At 34.3% G+C, this 18,377-nt stretch overlaps 2 protein-coding genes and 1 non-coding gene across 4 annotated transcripts; all 3 read right to left on the bottom strand.

Annotated features, from left to right (window-relative positions):
- Positions 1-6,908: 6,908 nt before the first annotated feature.
- On the bottom strand, positions 6,909-13,191 carry LOC132627286 (protein MITOFERRINLIKE 1, chloroplastic). 2 transcript variants are annotated; one of them, XM_060342543.1, is made up of 3 exons: positions 12,428-13,191; positions 11,397-11,879; positions 6,909-7,329 (listed from the first exon to the last, which is right to left on the bottom strand). In XM_060342543.1, exons 1-2 carry the CDS (start codon positions 13,103-13,105, stop codon positions 11,400-11,402), a joined length of 1,158 nt encoding a protein of 385 aa, XP_060198526.1. In that variant the 5' UTR covers positions 13,106-13,191; the 3' UTR covers positions 6,909-7,329; positions 11,397-11,399. The 2 variants fall into 2 exon arrangements, with proteins under 2 accessions (XP_060198526.1, XP_060198525.1); XM_060342542.1 differs by having other exon boundaries at positions 11,356-11,879.
- A 1,066-nt stretch (positions 13,192-14,257) lies between these two features.
- Positions 14,258-14,330, bottom strand: TRNAE-CUC (transfer RNA glutamic acid (anticodon CUC)). The gene has a single exon. It is a non-coding gene; the product is annotated as a tRNA-Glu (tRNA).
- A 2,342-nt stretch (positions 14,331-16,672) lies between these two features.
- Positions 16,673-18,170, bottom strand: LOC132627287 (U-box domain-containing protein 27-like). The gene has a single exon (XM_060342544.1). The coding sequence runs from the start codon at positions 18,105-18,107 to the stop codon at positions 16,875-16,877; it is 1,233 nt and encodes a 410-aa protein (XP_060198527.1). The 5' UTR covers positions 18,108-18,170; the 3' UTR covers positions 16,673-16,874.
- Between the last annotated feature and the right edge of the window lie 207 nt (positions 18,171-18,377).

The following is an 18,377-nucleotide window of genomic DNA, read 5'->3' on the forward strand; positions in this document are numbered from 1 at the left end:
CTTTGAAGACTTTTTTAATGCCCCTAAAAATGATGATTATGAAAAAAGTCATAAAGACCCCCTCAAAGCATACTCATACATTTTTGAATCTTTTATATATAGAAATATTATTAAACTTATTTCAAATTATGTTCTTCCTGAAGAATTTAGTATAGACACATAAAGAGTTATCATGTCATTCAATTCTATATTAATATAGGCTTAATTATTGAACTAAAATATTATTCTTATAATACTATTTATTATTTATTAATGTTATTTATCATTTATCATTTGCTACTTTAATTTTTTATTCGTTCATTTAGTAATTTCTTTTTAATTTTCTCCTACAATCTTATGTCGTACATACTGGCGAACATAAGTAATTTATAAGGATTTCACTTAAGTTTAGATTAAGTTTTAAATTAAGAAAATAAATATAAATTACTTATATCATTGTTAAATACTTCAAAATGCAAATTACAGTCCCTCCGCTCAGTCGAAAAAATGAATTTCGAAGTACAGTAGTTAATTAATAAATTTTATGTGCGCACACTATTAAAATAAAATTTATTTACTATATTAAAAGAGTAACTATAAAATATTAGTTTTACATATTCTGAAAATGTTTGAAAAAATAATGTAGTTAAAGAAAATACAATTTGATTTTCAAAAAATAATAATACTAGACAATTGCAAAAGTTATATTTTTTTACTTTTTTCTTAAATATTACTCCCTCCAGATAAAAAAAGAAAAAAAGAGTCCACTTAGCCATTTGCACACCTCTTAAGAAAACACTAGCTCCTAGACAAAAATAGGTAATTTGACTAAATTACCCCTAATTAAATAAGCATTGGATTTGACCATATAACACTTAATAGGGGCAAATATGAAAAAACAGGGTTAATTCTTTCTTGATTTGAAAAGTGGACTCTTTTTTTTATCCAAGAAAAAAAAGGCTAACTGAACTCTTTTTTTTATCCAGAGAGAGTAAAATATTTTGCAAAATATCGGATAATCAATACTCCCTCCGTTTCAATTTATATGAACTCATTTGACTGGGCACGACATTTAAGAAAGAGGGAGGACTTTTGAAACTTGTGGTTCAAAATAAGCCTTGAAAATTTGTGTGGCTGTAAATCATTCATAAAGTAAATTTGTTTTCAAATTAGGAAAGAGATCATTCATTTTGACACGGACTAAAAAGGAAATAAGTTCAAACAAATTGAAACAGAGGGAGTATTTTATATAGTTTAGGATAAAATAGTTACGTTTAACATGAAAAAGTTATTGCAATGCAGATTTCATAAAATGGTTTATTAAATTAAGAAAAGGTAAAAAAATATTATTTTTTAGCATGCATCTTTTGGAAGGTAAAAGAAATCTTAAAGTCAGAACAATTAATTCTATTGACTTTTCAGTATTTTTTTCTGATTTAATTTGAAAGAATCTACAAAAAATTCTTGTAATATCAAGGCTTTTAATTATTTATATTTATTTTTCATCATGCAACAATATTTGCGCATCAAATATATTTGACATACATTGAATATTGTAATATCTTTGGTAAAAAATAAGTCAGCCAATATGGATTCAATTCAAAGAAACAAACGAAATTAATTTAACATATGAAAACTCAATTTGGATCATCAAAGATTTTAATCTCAAAAATTTAAGCAAAATGGAAATTAGAAGAGCTTTCAAATGTTTGATTTTTTTTTTACTAATATATAAACTAAGAAAAATACTTTCCTTTAATTTTCAGGTATGTTTTTGTACTTTAATATTTTAGAAGTCTTTCGAAGTATCAGATTGATATTACTAAAACAAAGCAGCAAAAGCAAAAAAAAATTAAAAGATATCTACAAATTAAAATTTTAATGTCAGTTTGGGCCCGGACCAAATGACACTATCTTAATAAGAAATTTGGAATGTAACTTACAGCAAAAAAATGTAAAAAAGTTTGAGAAACCAATTAGTTTGTCATATTGCAGTGTAATTCTCAAAGTCATTTTGGTTGCACAAGTAAAATTACATAGCTTAATCTTATTTTATTTTAAGGAAAAGCTAATTATAAACAATTAAATATACTTTATTGACATGAACATGTAAATAGGATTTATTGTGTGACAAATATATGTAATGTATATAAGAAATATTAAAGATTCAAAAAAGGAAGAATTAAAAAATAGTGTTATGAAATAAAAACTATAAAGTAAATACACAGAAGAAATATGTAGAGAGAATATATAGAGAGATATCATATTATATTCCTCTTTTTTCAATTCTACATATGGCCACTATTTATAGAGGAAAATATATGCTTAATGGCTAAGTAGCTTAATGGCTAAGTAACTTAATAGTTAAGTAGCTTAATGGCTAAGTAACTTAATAGCTAAGCCATTTAGGTGGCTAAGTAACTTAATAGCTAAGCCATTTAGGTGGCTAAGTAACTTAATGGACAAACATACTCATAACACTCCCCCTTGGATGTCCATTAATTACATGATGTGCCTCGTTAAAACCTTATTAGGAAAAACCCTGTGGGAAAAAGTGCTAATGAAGGAAAAAGAGTACACATATCTAGTAATACGCTTTGAGAGCTGCCTCATTAAAAACCTTGCCAGGAAAACCCAAATGGGACAAAACCTTGGTCAAGGGAAAAAGAGTACAACGCGTATTTGCTCTCCCTGATTAAAGCATCACATAATTCTTGACGGTGATGTAACAAATCTTGTATACCAACTTATCATATCTTGAGATTGACAGAGCTTTTAGCAGATCTGTAAATGATCATTTGACGAACTGGTTGATGATCTGCATCTTCTTTTCTCAGATAGAGTTGCATCATCGCCGTATAATATTGTTGCAATCAGGACAAGTACATCATGACTTGCTTCATAATCTGTTGTTGTCTTTCTATGATTTGACTGTCATGACAATAATCCTTCATGGAAATAGATAACACGTCTGGATTGAACTCTTATGTCGATAAGATGAATGCCCTGTATGTCCAAAACACTTGACAATATAGGTTAGGACAAATACTTTCATGTCAGGGCTTTCATTTGCAATATGCAGTTGATCTATTTCAATAACTCCATGTTAGAGTAAATTATATCATGCCTGTAGTTATAGCAAGATATATAAATGCATCAACTGCACAAATATATGGTACTTCAGGACCATTTCAATATTCTCATTTCAACCTCTTTCAGCAGATATAATCAAGTGCTTTCGGAAACTCTTCAAGAGCTCCAATAATATTCAAGTCATCAACTTGCATAATAATATGAAAGGTTCTGATTATTATATAGAGACAAGGGTAAACATGATCTTATTTGTACCCTTCGTCAATAAATATTCATTAAGGCGATTTCAGTACATCAGCCTTGATTCATTTAATCCATTTAAGGATTATAAACAAGTTTCCCAAGAATTTGTATATGCTTCAGGCATTTTGAATCCTTCAGAAATTTTCATATAAATTTTGTCAAGTAAGCCATATAGGCTGTGACAACTTCCATCAATACAAATAATGTGACATCTTCTGTTGTTTGGACTGCTGGCCCAATAAACATTACGTTTACCAAGATGCATCATTTTACTTGGTAATTATTCTACGTCAACATGCTTTAAGAGACGTAGAAATCAAATCCTCACAATCTTATACAATATTGCACGCTATATTGTATCAAAATATTGTCAACAAGATATCATGTTGTATCGGTTCGCAATTTGACATAACTTACTGAGATCTCAATACTTAATTATTTTCACGTACCTGAACCTCGCATAAGGTTTCATGAAGTGTTATGTCGTCGGCTCTTCAAGAGCACTTTGCCTTCTTAATATGATCATTTGCTCCTCCCTTTTTTCAAGGATTATTATATTTGGAACCGATTGGTCTACCATGCTCCATGCATGTTGTAGACTCTGTCCTTCAGGGACATTAGGAGCATTTTGCAGATGAAATATGAAATAGTTGGGTCAGCAAATGCTTCCAGCATTTGACTTGAATTATCTGAGGATCATACTGATGATAATTCACAACATATTTCTTAGCTGCTTATTCTCTCCCCCTTATTTTAGTGACATATGTCCCCATTTTCTTTGGGAAAATCCATCTGTGTGCATCATGGTATATCCATTAATCATGTACCGCACATCAAATGCTAAAAGATGAAAATATCTAGTTCCTGACCCTGAACCAAATATGAGGGGAGAATTTATCAAAATTTATTGATCTGAAGCATACAAGTGTTGTTGTATGCAATATATCATATCTCAGACCAACATCTGAAACTCTGTTCTCATAAGCAATGGTTTAGCTGTATTATGGAGGCATCTAATGCCAAACCAACTTAGATATAAACCAGCATTATCAAGATGATTGTCTTGATTACATATTCTGAAAATTGTGCTTCCAACTCAATCATTTTGAGCGAGCAACTTCGTAAATGTCAAACTGCCAGTTGACAATAAACATACATGTGACCGTCTCATAGATGCATCTATTTAAGACATCACATTACAGGTGAAGGGGCCCACATTCACCTTTTATATTTTTCAGAATTTTGGGGATTCAGTCCCAACATTAGCTGGTGTAATCAACTTATCATGAGAACAAGCAACACAAACAAATTCTTGAAGAATCTTCTAGTTCTTCAATATATTTTAAACACTCAATTAGCACATTAGATTTAAATCAGGAAGATCAAAATGGTCTTGTCAACTGATAAAATTATCTGTACCCGTAAACTTCAAGTTTACCATGACGAGTGCTATTTCTTTTAATAAACTTCTGGTTTACTATTGCATGAAATTATATATCAATAAACTTCTGGTTTATCGTGGTATGTGATCTCATCATGCTCGGGTAAAATTTCACATGTGTATTTCTTACCCGTAGTAACTTGAAGATATTTAATATTCCGATCATTTGCAGTCTCAATATGATAATCATTTTTATTGTTAGTAAACTTCAGGTCTACTACAGTGTTCCGATCGTACCAATTACGATCTACGATGAATGGTATTATCATATATAACATCTTCAAGAGACTTCAATTTATTTATCATGATCAGATATTATTTGGACACTGCTAGTGTCATGATACTTGCAAATAAATAATTAGCTCTTCTGGAGCCTTTGATCATTAATTTCTATTACCAAATATTTCTTAAATACTTTTGGTACCATGAAAGTAAATTTCGACACTACTGGTGTCACGAAATAAATATTGAATTCTAAACTTCAATATTTTAAACATCTCCTTCAGGGAGATTCATCATTAACATCTGAACATTTTGTATCAAAGAGGCAACCACATAGTTATTAATTCCTTCAGGGGAAAATGCATTAATTGTTATTTCCTTCGAGGAAATCAATAACAACTAACCATAATGTATTAATGTGGTTATAGCAGAATCATTCTACTTTGCTCCCTTTTCTTTAGAATGATACTTTGATAAAATTATTTAAGATGTTTTTGCGTACGACAGGTACGTGTTGCTATGTCTTAATTTCATACCACCAAAATAACATGTATATTCCTTGTATTTTATCTCTCCAGGAGACAGGTTGTGGTATTTCTTCATTCACTTCGGGGAATGAAACCTGATTATTTAAATGTGCTTGAAATACGACGCTCATCAATAGCTCGTTATTTTGCTCAAACACAAGAAGACATTGCTTCAGAGTATTTCTCAGATATTTTGGTAATTCTTGCTGCTTCAGGAGTAAAGTTTCAGAGTTTTACTGCTTCGGGAGTAAAGTTTCAAGTTTTACCACTTCGGGAGTAAAGCATATAATATTCAGAATATTTCTTCTCAATTATTCTACCTCTTCTGGAGATGGATCATGATATTTTCACAATCAAATGCACGGTTATATTTATAGGCTTTACTACATATTATCACATTCACTTCAGGGAATGGATCTATATTTATAGCTTATAACAAAAGTTCTCATTCTTAAAAAATGGAACACAATCATCTGAACGTGCAGGCCTTAAGCATATCAAATTGTGATAGCTTAGAATTTCTTTTAAGATATTGCTACTTCAGGAGCAAATCGAGGCATACATACAATTTATAGAATCTTTCTTTAACATATCTTCACTTGTTGCCAGTACAAGCCTATGAAAATATTATCACTTCTAGTGATTAATGAAGACATGATATTACCACTTCTGATGGCTGTACACATGATAACATCACTTCTGATCGTGATGTTAATAGCATAATATTTCTTGATGTCTTATCACGTATTGCTCTTCAGGAGCAATTAATGCTTTTGAAATTTTAATAGCGCGAAAGAGATTAAGACAACATACAAATCAAAATTCATAAATTGTTAAAGAATCATACCTGTAGGCAGCAGGTTGCCAACGAATCTTATATGCATATGCATATGTTAGTATCTTTTTCTTTAAATGGCAGGAGCATAACAAATCATGATTTGTGATATCTTCTGGCATTATTTTTTGTTCTCCGTAGCATTGTAACACATTGATCTTTTCAAAATAAGTGCTCAAGGTAGAGTCTCGTGCTGATAACGTGTTATGAAATAAAAACTATAAAGTAAATACACAGAAGAAATATGTAGAGAGAATATATAGAGAGATATCAGATTATATTCCTCTTTTTTCAATTCTACATATGGCCACTATTTATAGAGGAAAATATATGCTTAATGGATAAGTAACTTAATAGTTAAGTAGCTTAATGGCTAAGTAACTTAATGGCTAAGCCATTTAGGTGGCTAAGTAACTTAATGGACAAACATACTCATAACAAATAGTAATTACTTGACAAGACAAATATACCATTCTGAGATAAATATCACAACCTACAATACACTACTGAAGCCAAAACCAAATGATACGAGGCATACAGCTACTCATCAGTAACCAAATGAGCAGAATTCACTCCAACAAAGTCATTGTTGAATTGATAGAAGCTAGCTTCTAAGAGCATCACTTATTGAGGTGTGATATACAAAAATTCTTCCTTGATGAAACTGGAAACATATTGAAAATGTTGGTACTTTAGAGCATCAACAAGCCTTTCTTGGCTTAAATACAATCAGCCTGAACAGCTTTTCTAAGGATGAAAATTTTCAAAAGCTGAGGAGCACAACTATGAGACCGTGCCGAGGAGGAGACACTCTTTCCGAAATAATTATTTATTGTATCCTATTCATTGCCTTAAAATAGCTTAGTCGATGAACTAGTTGCAGGAATTACAAGGTAGGATTCTTGCCGCCGATGAGGAGATTAGAATTGACAGGCATGCATAACTGAAGAGAGAAGTCCCGGATAGGGTTACTGCTTCATTTAATGCATCTGCAAAAGAAAGAAAACAAAGGTCAACGAATCAGCAGACGAGAATGCCCGAACCAACCAGCTAAAACATACTGAAGAACTGCTTAAAATATCTCTATAGAAGGCATAGCAGCGAAGGAAAGAAGTTTCTTTTCTGCTATTTAAGAGCACTTAACACATATAATATCACAGATGTAAGAGCTTTTATTGGTTTAAGATGTGACGTCACATTTTTTGGGTGAACAATCCATTCAGACTTATTTCATCACAGCATGATTGATACTGCTAGTAAGAAGGATATGAATTAAATAAGATAGTATTTTCTCGAACTCGATAATGTAGCATTTCTAACAATAAGGCTGTCTAGACAAGAAGAAGAAGGGCTTAAGTAAAACAAAGTGGCTAGGCAGGACATAATCTGTCAATTGCATACACAAATTGTGTTCGTATTCAAGTTTGACCAATTATCTTGGCTTAGTACCACCATATGGTAGAATATGAAACTTCTCTGCTTTACCAAATGACATAAGGCTTGATTTGACGTACGATCTCACAACATACCTTCTTTTTTTTTTTTTTTTAAAAACGGTAACAGGTCTCACAACATACTTATTCATATCAGCTTTACTTGAAACTATTCTAAATCCACTGCAATGTACTTTAGTGTTAAAATTTAGTAGAACAACAATGATATGAACTTTTTCCATTGGAGTGGGGGGTTAAGCCTAAAGTTTAATTAATGAAGGATAACCACTAGGGGGATTAATCAACTCCTTAAAATAAATAGATCAAAACAAAAACTGCGTGTTGGCAAAAGCAAAAGCGGCAGAAGCTCCACGACAAGGAAATAAACTGAAAAGGAAACTAATAAACTAACTCTAAGAGTTGACGGCTTCTTTGGCCAATATGGTGCTACCGTACTCATAGAACTATGCTGCTAAAAGCCTGAAGAAACTGTATGTCCGTATCCCAAAAAGAAACTCTTTTATCTATTTATTTGTTTCAAGATGTTATCTTTGAGTGTGCTTAATGCATAAAACAAGGTGGGATTATCATTTGTGCAAAGCCACAAGTCCACAACCACCATTTATTTCATCCATTTATCAATCCTCTAAGGTCACTAACATATTTTTAAAATTGAAGACTCATAGAAATATTCGTATCACGAATTGTTAAGCCAAAACGGTAAGCTTATCCTTCAGCCAAATGAACAACCTTATTGGGGGAAAGCATGCATCTAAAAAGTGCAGTATAGATAACTGTCAAAGTATTTTGATCATTTTTTGTCTGCAGTTGATATAAGAATTTTGGACATTAACTTCAGTTAAACTAATTTCTCTTAAACTTCCATGATTATTAGTTCTTGATTGAGAAGCATATGTCACAAGATGGTTTCAGTAGGCTTCAGCAGTGAAAACAAAAAGAAACATGGAGAAGTTTATAGACCCCAGATACCGCAAACATATCTTTACATGGTTATGTGCTGATTACCATTGCCTAGTATGCTGTGATCCTTTCAGTTATTTGATCAGTATATTAACTGAAAAATGAGTATAAGCCCTAGAGAACACATCTGCAGTTATTACCCATATGAACTATAATGCTAACCTAATAATTGCATTTAATGGCATTCAACTTATATAAAGAGTTAATGACACTAAATACCCCTCTCCCCTAATTTCTGAAACAGGCAAATATTCCTGCCTCCTTGACAATATTTCGAGACAATCAGTGAAAAACATAAACACTCTACTAATAGGTGATTTCAAATCACAGAACCAATCAACTTCAATGTCAAGGAACATTGTGTTCTAATATAAGTTGATGATGCAAATATCAAATTTGAGCCAGTCATGGAACACTTAGCAAAAGGTTGTGGATGCAATATCTTGCAACTGGCCTGTTTGGTTTGCAACAATGAACAAAGATTTCGGTCTTCGTCCCCCAACAGTTTGAAGAAATATTCGCTATTCCATTCCCATTTCTGGGAAAGTGTACTCCAAAGTTGAGAAACATAAGAATGTGCAATCCACTTTACAGTGTTCTCCTGACAGTCTCAGGGAGCAAATTGAATTGCCAAGTGGCCGAAGTCCAACCGCTAAAGGAAATAAAATACAAACCCAGCCAATATATGCAGAATTCCAACAACAAACGCGAAAAGATGCATTTTTGCTTTTTTTTTTTTTTTTTTTTTTTTTTTTTGGATTCAGTAAAATAAAATTTTATTCAAAAGACGGCACTAAGGGAAGGTGTAGTATGCACAACCAGAAAATGATGCCTTACCACACATTCTTATTTCTAATTCTTATTTTGTTTTATGAGCAAGTTATCATAATTCACAACTTTTCATAAGACATTATCAGAAAAAATCATAACTAATAGGCAACGCACGGGGCTAAGGCATGGCATGGCACGGGACCATCCGGCGTGCACCAATTCACCACGGGTCGCGCACCACATCACCATCCGTCGATGTACCAATGCACGTGTCCTCGGGTTGACAACATACATTCACTCATAATAAGTTTGACTATGTTAATATAAGCTTTCTGATCCCTAAAGGTCGGGCAGTTGCAACCTTCATTCCCATAATTTTGGAAACAGGAGAATGTTGATTACAACATTCATGTTAGAAAGTGGACACAAGAGAAGGTTGAAGTTGGCGCTTTAGCAATTACATATATCAGATTGATCAAATAGGGACTGCCCAGGCGGGGAAATATCTGTTAGAATATCCTTTTTCCAACTATCACATGGAACCATTGGGGACCTAAAAATTGACAACGGATAGAAAGTAATCTTGAGCCAAGTAGGTGCAGGCTGGTGGTCAATGAAGTGGGAGAAGAACCATGAGATCTCAGGTTCAAATCTCAATGGAGGCAAAAAAAAAAAAAAAAAAAAAAAAACACTAGGTGATTTCTTCCTATCTGCCCAAGTATTGGAGGCAGATTTAAAGTACCTGTGCTGGTGGGGCAGCAGGTACCGGATGGAATACTCGAGGTGCGCGCAAGCTGGCCCAAACACTTCCATCATAAAAAATAAAAAAGTACAGTCCTAAGCTGAGAAAACCAAATTATATGCAAGTAGGGAATTCTGGAAAGAAATAAATGACGTGGAGGAAGATCCCCTGAATAACATCCTTAAATGGATTTCAAGGTAACTTTCTCAGCTGGCATATGCAGTTCTTACTTCTTTTTTTTTTTTTCTTTCTTTCTTTTTCCTATTGATCAGCTTTACAAGTTCGTTAGATGGTTGCTTAAAGAGGATGCTTAGTACCTGCTGTTTTTGGAAGAATTCTGCACATTCCACGTCATAATTGAAGATGATGTACGATATGCAGGATAAATCCAGTTCAGGGACAGCCTAAAACCAGAGCTTAAGGACATCTTCTAAGGGACCCGTGATGATCCAGAAAAAACAAATTTCAAATGTCATTCAGGCGACTTGACTAATTTACAGATCAGGGCAATAGAGCATGTAAAGACGATTAAGCATAATACTAATTCAGCAACAACTGTCAACCAGGACGACAGTCCTCCTAGGCAGGACTTGGCTAGAACAACTCACCAGAAAATGATGTCACTGTAGTCAACAGTAGGGCTACTTTGTATTCCAATGTATTCCACTCAATGAAAAGAAAAAGCTGCAACCTGAGAAATTTTCTTATTTCCTATGAAGAAGTACGTGACGCAATCATTCTATCAACTAGCAAGCCAACCAATAGTTTTCATATCCATCTTTTCATTGTCTGTCAATCTATATATGTGAAGCTGCAAAATAAGGCATTCGCTTGTAGATTGATGTTCTCACTTTTTCAGTCAAATTAGCAAATACTAGACTATTATCCTAAGTATCATACGTAATTAGAAGATGAACATATATATTGTTTTTGGTTGGTTGATTTTTGAAATAAATGAATTATATAAGATCAACTACGCAACAGTTTTGCTGCTTCCGACCAGAGTTCACTAAACTGCGCATCAATCATTTAAGATATAATGTAGTAATATATTGCCAGAATAATAGAGCAAAAAGCAGTGCACCTACAAAAGGTTTTAACAGCTGTATTTAAGAACCATTACTCATACATTCTAATCGGCCTGGGCTGGATCATCTGCAGGAACCAATTTCTCTAGCTCCTTATGCTTCAGATACTGATCCAAAATCGTAAGCCTAGCTGTCTCAAATGCAAAGTACCCTAGAGCTGAAAAACAAGCACTATGAAGTACTCTAGGACCCATTCCTCGCGTAAAACCAACCCACCCTTCGTCTTTCAATATCTGTCTAACAATAATCGAGATTCCATCAGAATGAACTTGAGTCATCAACCTAGTCTTCACCACATCCAAAGGGGTTGTTAGTGAAGCTGATATTCCACCAGCTAATGCCCCACAACAAACACTCTGAAACGGCTCCAAGCGTTCCTTCTTCACTTTACTCAATACTGCTGCTTTCAAGTACTCAAATGATGAATAACTCAAGACCCCAGCAGGCAAATTCCTCAACAATGTAGCACTATATCCAGCATACAGCCCCAAAATTCCATCTTTTTCCAAGATTCTCATTAACACCTGCCAATAGGGGTGACAAAATTAATCCATGAAAACATAACCGGCCCAAGTTTGGGTTGGTCATTGACCCGCCCATTTATTAGCCCAGCTCATCAAATGTTAGACTGATATGTAGCCCAAACTGATCCGAGAAATCTTTTCAAAAAGACATTAAAGAAAAAAAATAGTTTTATTAGGTACTAAAAATTATAAATGAACAAACAAAGAAATTAAAACGTCGTAATAATTGGGCGAGTTGGGTTATGACCAGCTTTTTAACCTAACCCAATCCATTTCAGCCCAAGTAACTTTTGGGCAGGTCATTAAGGGCAAGTTACATATTTAACCAGTCTACCAAAAATAATTACATTAGCTAGCCAAATGTACAAAAAATACACACTATTATGTATCAAAATATACATTTGCTGACTATTAATATGGTGGGCGGCTATTTATGTCAATTTCAACCCATTTTACCCGCTTTTTAGCACATTTTAGCCAAAGTGACTTTTGGGCGGGTCAATAACCTGCCTAATTATTAGCTCAACCCGCTCATTTGACACCCTTACCTGCCAAGACCTCCCTTTAGCACCAGCTTGCATTCTCTGAGTAATCAATTCCTTAGGCACCATTATAGCAGATGAGACAATATTCCCCATTGCACCAGCTGTAGGTGGTATAAGCACAGAAGGGTATTGTGGGAATTTCGACAAAATCGATTTACCAAACTCACAAGTCCCAAAATACACAGCAGATGAAGCAGTAGACCCAACAATTACAGCAGAAACACCACTGTAAAAACCAAGAATTCCTTTACTTTGAAATGTCTGTACAATAGCATCAATTGTCCCAGTGTAAATTTGAGATGCCCCTTTAGTTTGAAGCTTAGTTTTAATTGTATCAAGTGGATGAAGACATACATATGTAAATGCACCAGCAATGCCACCACCACCTGCACCAATAAGTGCTCTTTCAACAACAGATAGATTCTTGAATAAAATTTGAACTTTTTGGGAGTCTTTAGTGGTGGGTTTTAGAAAATTTGAAGTGGGGTTTTTGGTTTGTGCTTCAATTGAAAGGGAAGTTGAGGAAAACTTGAATTTGGGACTGAAATGATGGTTTCTTGATTTGGGATTATTTTTGTGGGTGGATAAAAGGGAAGTGTTGAGATTGTTGAAGAGGGAATTGAAGTTAGATTGGAAGTCATTTGGGTCTTGTAGAAGGAGGCTAAGGGAGTTAGTTTCCATTGTTATTTTGGAACTGAGTTTTGGCTTTGGTGCATAGTTTTGGATGTGCTGAAGTTTGTTGCAATTGGAAGTGGAAGGTAGGAGATGTGAGGTCGTTAGAATACAATGTACCTTTTACCTTCGATGGGCCTGGATAGTTAGTTACAGCCCAATTAAATTTTACAACAACAATAACATTGACAATCTAATTCCGTAAGTGGGTCCGGGATGGATAGTGTATTATTCCTACATTAGAAGGTAGAGAGATTGTTACCATAATTTTTTATAAATAAAATTTCATGGCTATTGCAAAGGATGTGTGGATTTTACCCAATTGATTTGGGTAGCCCTACATAAAGTCGTAAATATATCTTTGGTCATCTAATTTACCAACATGGACAAAATATACACTATCTATACACTTCGGTTGTATATGTGTATGGGTATATATAGGTTGTATATTATATGTATATATGTATAGTCTATGTATATTTAGTATAAAGTATACACTATGTATACACCGTGTTCATATTTTGTAAATTCGATGCCCAAATGGTTTTTGACTGTAATTCATTATTTGAGTTTGTATTCCGTCAATGATCATTTTATAAGAGTAGATGAAACCTGTGAGCAAATTAACAATATATAAGATAAGCAAATAAAGATTGTATTAAAGTTATGCTTTACCCGACATAACTTGTGAAAATATAATTTTTTGTTCTTTCAACTTTAAAACGTCAAGGCCATTTTTGCACAAAGGGGACGCTTTAACACAATTTACCTCAATTTATGAAATTATTTATACTATCCATTCAATTAATTACCCTACGTATCAATCGAGGGAAAAGGCATTAACTACTGAATAAGTTGGGCCTAAAATTAAAAGAAAGTATCGCTAAAATAAAGCATGGATATAGAAACATATCTTGAGTAAATATTGAGATTTGCTACTCTCCAATTGGTATTTTCTTCCTTAAAAATGCATTTCAACAAGGAAAAGAATATCATACTACTATTTTCTGGTCTGGAAGCTTTTGGAAACTTCTTTCTTTATTGTGCAGACAGAATCGAGCTTCATTGTTCAGTAGATCGGTGAGCTGACTCTTCTTGGCCTAAATTATCCTAAACCAAACCCATAAAGTTAACGCCAGTAAATGGACAGAAAAAGGGAAATTCCGTTGCCGGGACTTGAACCCGGGTCTCTCGGGTGAGAGCCGAGTATCCTAACCAACTAGACTACAACGGATTGCTGAGAAGTAAGTGGGTTGGTTATATAAATAATTGAAGCTTGAAAGGTAACTTGAATCAGCAGTCGGATTGTTAACCATTGTCACTCGTTAGGCCTCTCAGTTAATTGATTTGACGGAGTAAAAGCCACTTGAATATAAGAAAAGGAGCTCCATGCCATTAATGAGGAGATTTCTAGCACTTTTGAAGAGTTCCACAAGCTGGAAAGCTTAGAGTATTGATAAAGTTCAGATTCCTTCGTTTAGAGGCAGAGCCAATCCATGAAGATTCTTGTTTTGATCCTCAAGGTCCAGGATAATCGCTATTAACGTCTTTTTCGGCACTGTAACAAGGTCCATTGATGGATCTAACATGGAAGACAGTTATTGTGGCTTAAACGGCGATATAGTCTTTAAATTAAGAGGAATTTCATGAAGGATTTTGGGATAGCCTTCCACTAGGAGTCCAAACTATGTGATTGAATAAATCCTCATGCAGGTCAAGGCTTCCTTCTGCTTCCCTTTCTTCTAACTCTAATTCATATTTTTCATAGAGAAAGCTCTGATCAAGGATAGAAGAAGATCGTATTCTATGATTACGATTCTACAATATGTGTATCTTTTATTCCGCCAAAAATTAATTTTACGATATAGACACTTATGACCTTCCCTATATTGCGGTAATGATTCCTCTGGCATTACTATATGCATTAACATACGCATAAAAAGGGAAATGAACAGGATCCATGATTTGGATATTCTCCAACCAAAGCATATCTCTTTCCAAATTTGCCACTATCGCATTTAGAAAGAGCATAAAAATAGTAACAAGGACAACAAAAGGAGATAAAAACTAAATGGCATTTCAATGGCTGACTTGTTTGCTTCAATCTTAAAATGCAAGATTCGATTCTTTCTAAATTCTTCTATTATGGTTCACTTATTTCATTATTTACTACTCTTGTTTCCCAAAATACATAATAGACTATTGACTTTTTCTGAGACTGTCTAACTTAATAAATTACCTGCTAGTTTAATCAAGCCAAGTTTGAAATAATTGGATATGGAACAATAATTTTTTTTATCAAGAGAACCATTGCAAATAACAAAAGATATATATCGATGTTAGTTAAGGTTACAGATTCTTATATGGAAAAAAAACTATGCATCTTCCACCTATGTCTAAGCTTGGACTAGGGAGTATCTCTACAACATTTTATTAGTTGGTTACATCTTTAGCCTAAATCAGTTCGACTTTTAGATGGATTAGATTTGGACTAATCAAAATTAGCGAAATTAATAAATGGACAGTCATTAACCCACTCGAACTTAAGCAAATTGACATGTCATATTTTTAAGCTGGGACTAGGGAGTATCAATAACATTTTATTTGATATCTAGTTCTATTGGGTTGAAATAATTAATAAGATGAAATTTATTTTTCCAAGAAGGGATAATCAATTGAATGTAGGTTATAATGTTGTGGACGGTCTCAGTTTCCAGCTCACCTGCCATCTTTAATCCAGTTCAGCTTAGTGACCCAGCTCATCTCCACAGTTTCTTCCAGCTCATCACTTCATTATTAGCCTAGGATACAATATTTGGTTTCCCTCACTGTATTGTACGTTAGAACAAATTTTGAGAGTTCAATTGAACCCAATCCATTCATATTATGTACTATATATCTTCGAAATGACTGTAGATTTCGCGTCGTGATGTATATATAATTTACAACCAGATACTTCTTGATTTATCACCTTTGGGCTTTTGCCAAATAAATAGCTTGAAGAGCAACTTAAACTTATTGTCTGTCTATTAACCATCTCTATTAGGCAGTGGAAGAGGTGAAGCAATATATTGGGGGAGGGTTTTACAATATGTGTTGTTTCATATTGTTTTATTTGAAGCTTGACTAATTTTATGGATAGTCCATGGTAGTCCAAAATATAGCAGTCGAGACGAATTTTAACAACCAACGGAGTATTGGTCATATTAAACGACTTTTGAGTCCATTTTTATACGTCAATGGATAATAATAAACACATCAAACCATCCGTATACAAATAAACCACCTAATACGACAACCACCATCAATAATGAGTTAATGACAACATTATAAAACCAATTGCAGTAACAACAATACAACAACAACACGTGTACCAGTGTAATCCTACGAGTGATGTCTGAAGAAGGTAAAGTGTACGCCGACCTTACTCCTATTTGGAGAAGTAGAGGACCCTCGGCTCAAAATAAAACAATAACAAAACAAGTCAAATAAAAAAAAGAAAACAGTAATTATAACAAAACAGTATGCTAAGCGAAAAACAACTAACTGCAGTAACAATAACAATGACGATAATAATAAGGAAATAAGATGAGGTTTTGATGTATTTGACACTTTGATGTCATTGTATCATGAGCAAAATTCCTTTGGATTTACAACATGAATCAACCTAATTCAATTTCTAAAAACAAATGTAGTAATAATAAAAAAAGCTAGTGTTTGATTCTTTTTGGTTTGGTCAGTCAACAGAATTAGGAGTGGTAGCCAATTTATTACATTTTCAGTAGGGCATAATGTGAGTAGTTTTGGTATCATAACTCGCCAAACACGACTTTGAATATTTCTTATTACTACTATTACTATTCCCCACGCGCAATGTTTTGACCAATTCCCCACACATCTGCCTTACACCAGCAGAACAATCACTCTGCATCACAAGTAACACCTTCATAACCCCATTAACCTTCCCAACAGCCTCACGCGCCGCCTCATCACGCGCCAAACAGCACACGCTCCACAAAATCGTCACACCGTGCTCCGTTGCCGCTCTCGAGCTCTTCATTAAGCGCGTGACAATCCCCGACAAGCAATCCTCGCTTTTCCCTATCGCCGATCTCCCTTCCGTACACGTGGCAACCGTTTCCAACAACTTCAACGACTTTTCTACCACTATACGAGCCGTTTCCGAACCGGTTATTATTTTGCCGATTGTTTCAACAATTCCGAACCGGATTAGCTCTTTTCTCACCGGTCTAGTTGTTGAAACCGCGATTAATGTTGATAAACCGGCTTCAATTGCAAACCGGTTCGTCTCTGTGTTAACAAATACGTATAATTCGTAGAGTAAACCTTGTTCCTCAACGATTTTTCGCTGCGAATTAACGTCTAATGCAATGAATTCTAGAATCTTCGCGGTTTGAATCCTCGAACTCAATTTTCCATTTTTTAGAATCATTAGAAACTTCGATAGATATCTCCTATCGCTCCGCAAAATCTCTTTAACTTCACTCTCAGATATAACTAAATCCAAAACCGCAACAACTAATTCACAAACCTCAACAACATCACAATCCACCAAAACTCTAACAACATTCGCAATCGCATCACTTAAACTCACGAAAAAACTCCGATTTTCACTCGAACATTTCAAAAACTCCACAATCTTCAACAACGAACTCAATCGATTCTTCTCTCCGCTGAGATTTTTCACAATTTCGAGAAATTCCGACTTAGGGACGGCGGAGGAAGACGGCGCGTGAGGCGGTTGGTGTTGAAGCCAAAGGTTGATGAGTCGGCGGAGAGTGAGATTAGGTGTGAAATCAGTTGAAGGAAGGATTTGCATGGTAGCGGGACACGTGTTGTGTCCTTGTGAAAGCCAAGTTTGAATGGAGCTACGATCGTATGTGACGCCGGTACAGAGACTTACAGGAGACTTCATTACGTCCATTGATATTGGACATCGGAAAAGAGCTGGAACGGTAACGTACAATTCTTCTCTCCTATTTCTCACCATTTTTTAGCTATCCTTTTTTGCGATTATTTTTGTGAGAATATTATTTGTGTGGACTGGGGTGTGTGTGTTTTATAAAGGGAAGGGAGAGAGAGTCAAAGTAGGGGAAAGAGGTGACCTCATTTTGGTCAAACTATATTTGGTTAGCTTATTTAGGTAAGCAAGTGGATTTCTTTTCATATTCCACCTAAGATAATGCGCTATTCTTTCTTTTTTCTTAATTTCCACACTTGAGTATCTTTTTTTCTTCTTTCTATTTTTTTAATTTCTTGC

Source organism: Lycium barbarum, chromosome 2, assembly GCF_019175385.1.
Source record: "Lycium barbarum isolate Lr01 chromosome 2, ASM1917538v2, whole genome shotgun sequence".
NCBI lineage: Eukaryota > Viridiplantae > Streptophyta > Magnoliopsida > Solanales > Solanaceae > Lycium > Lycium barbarum.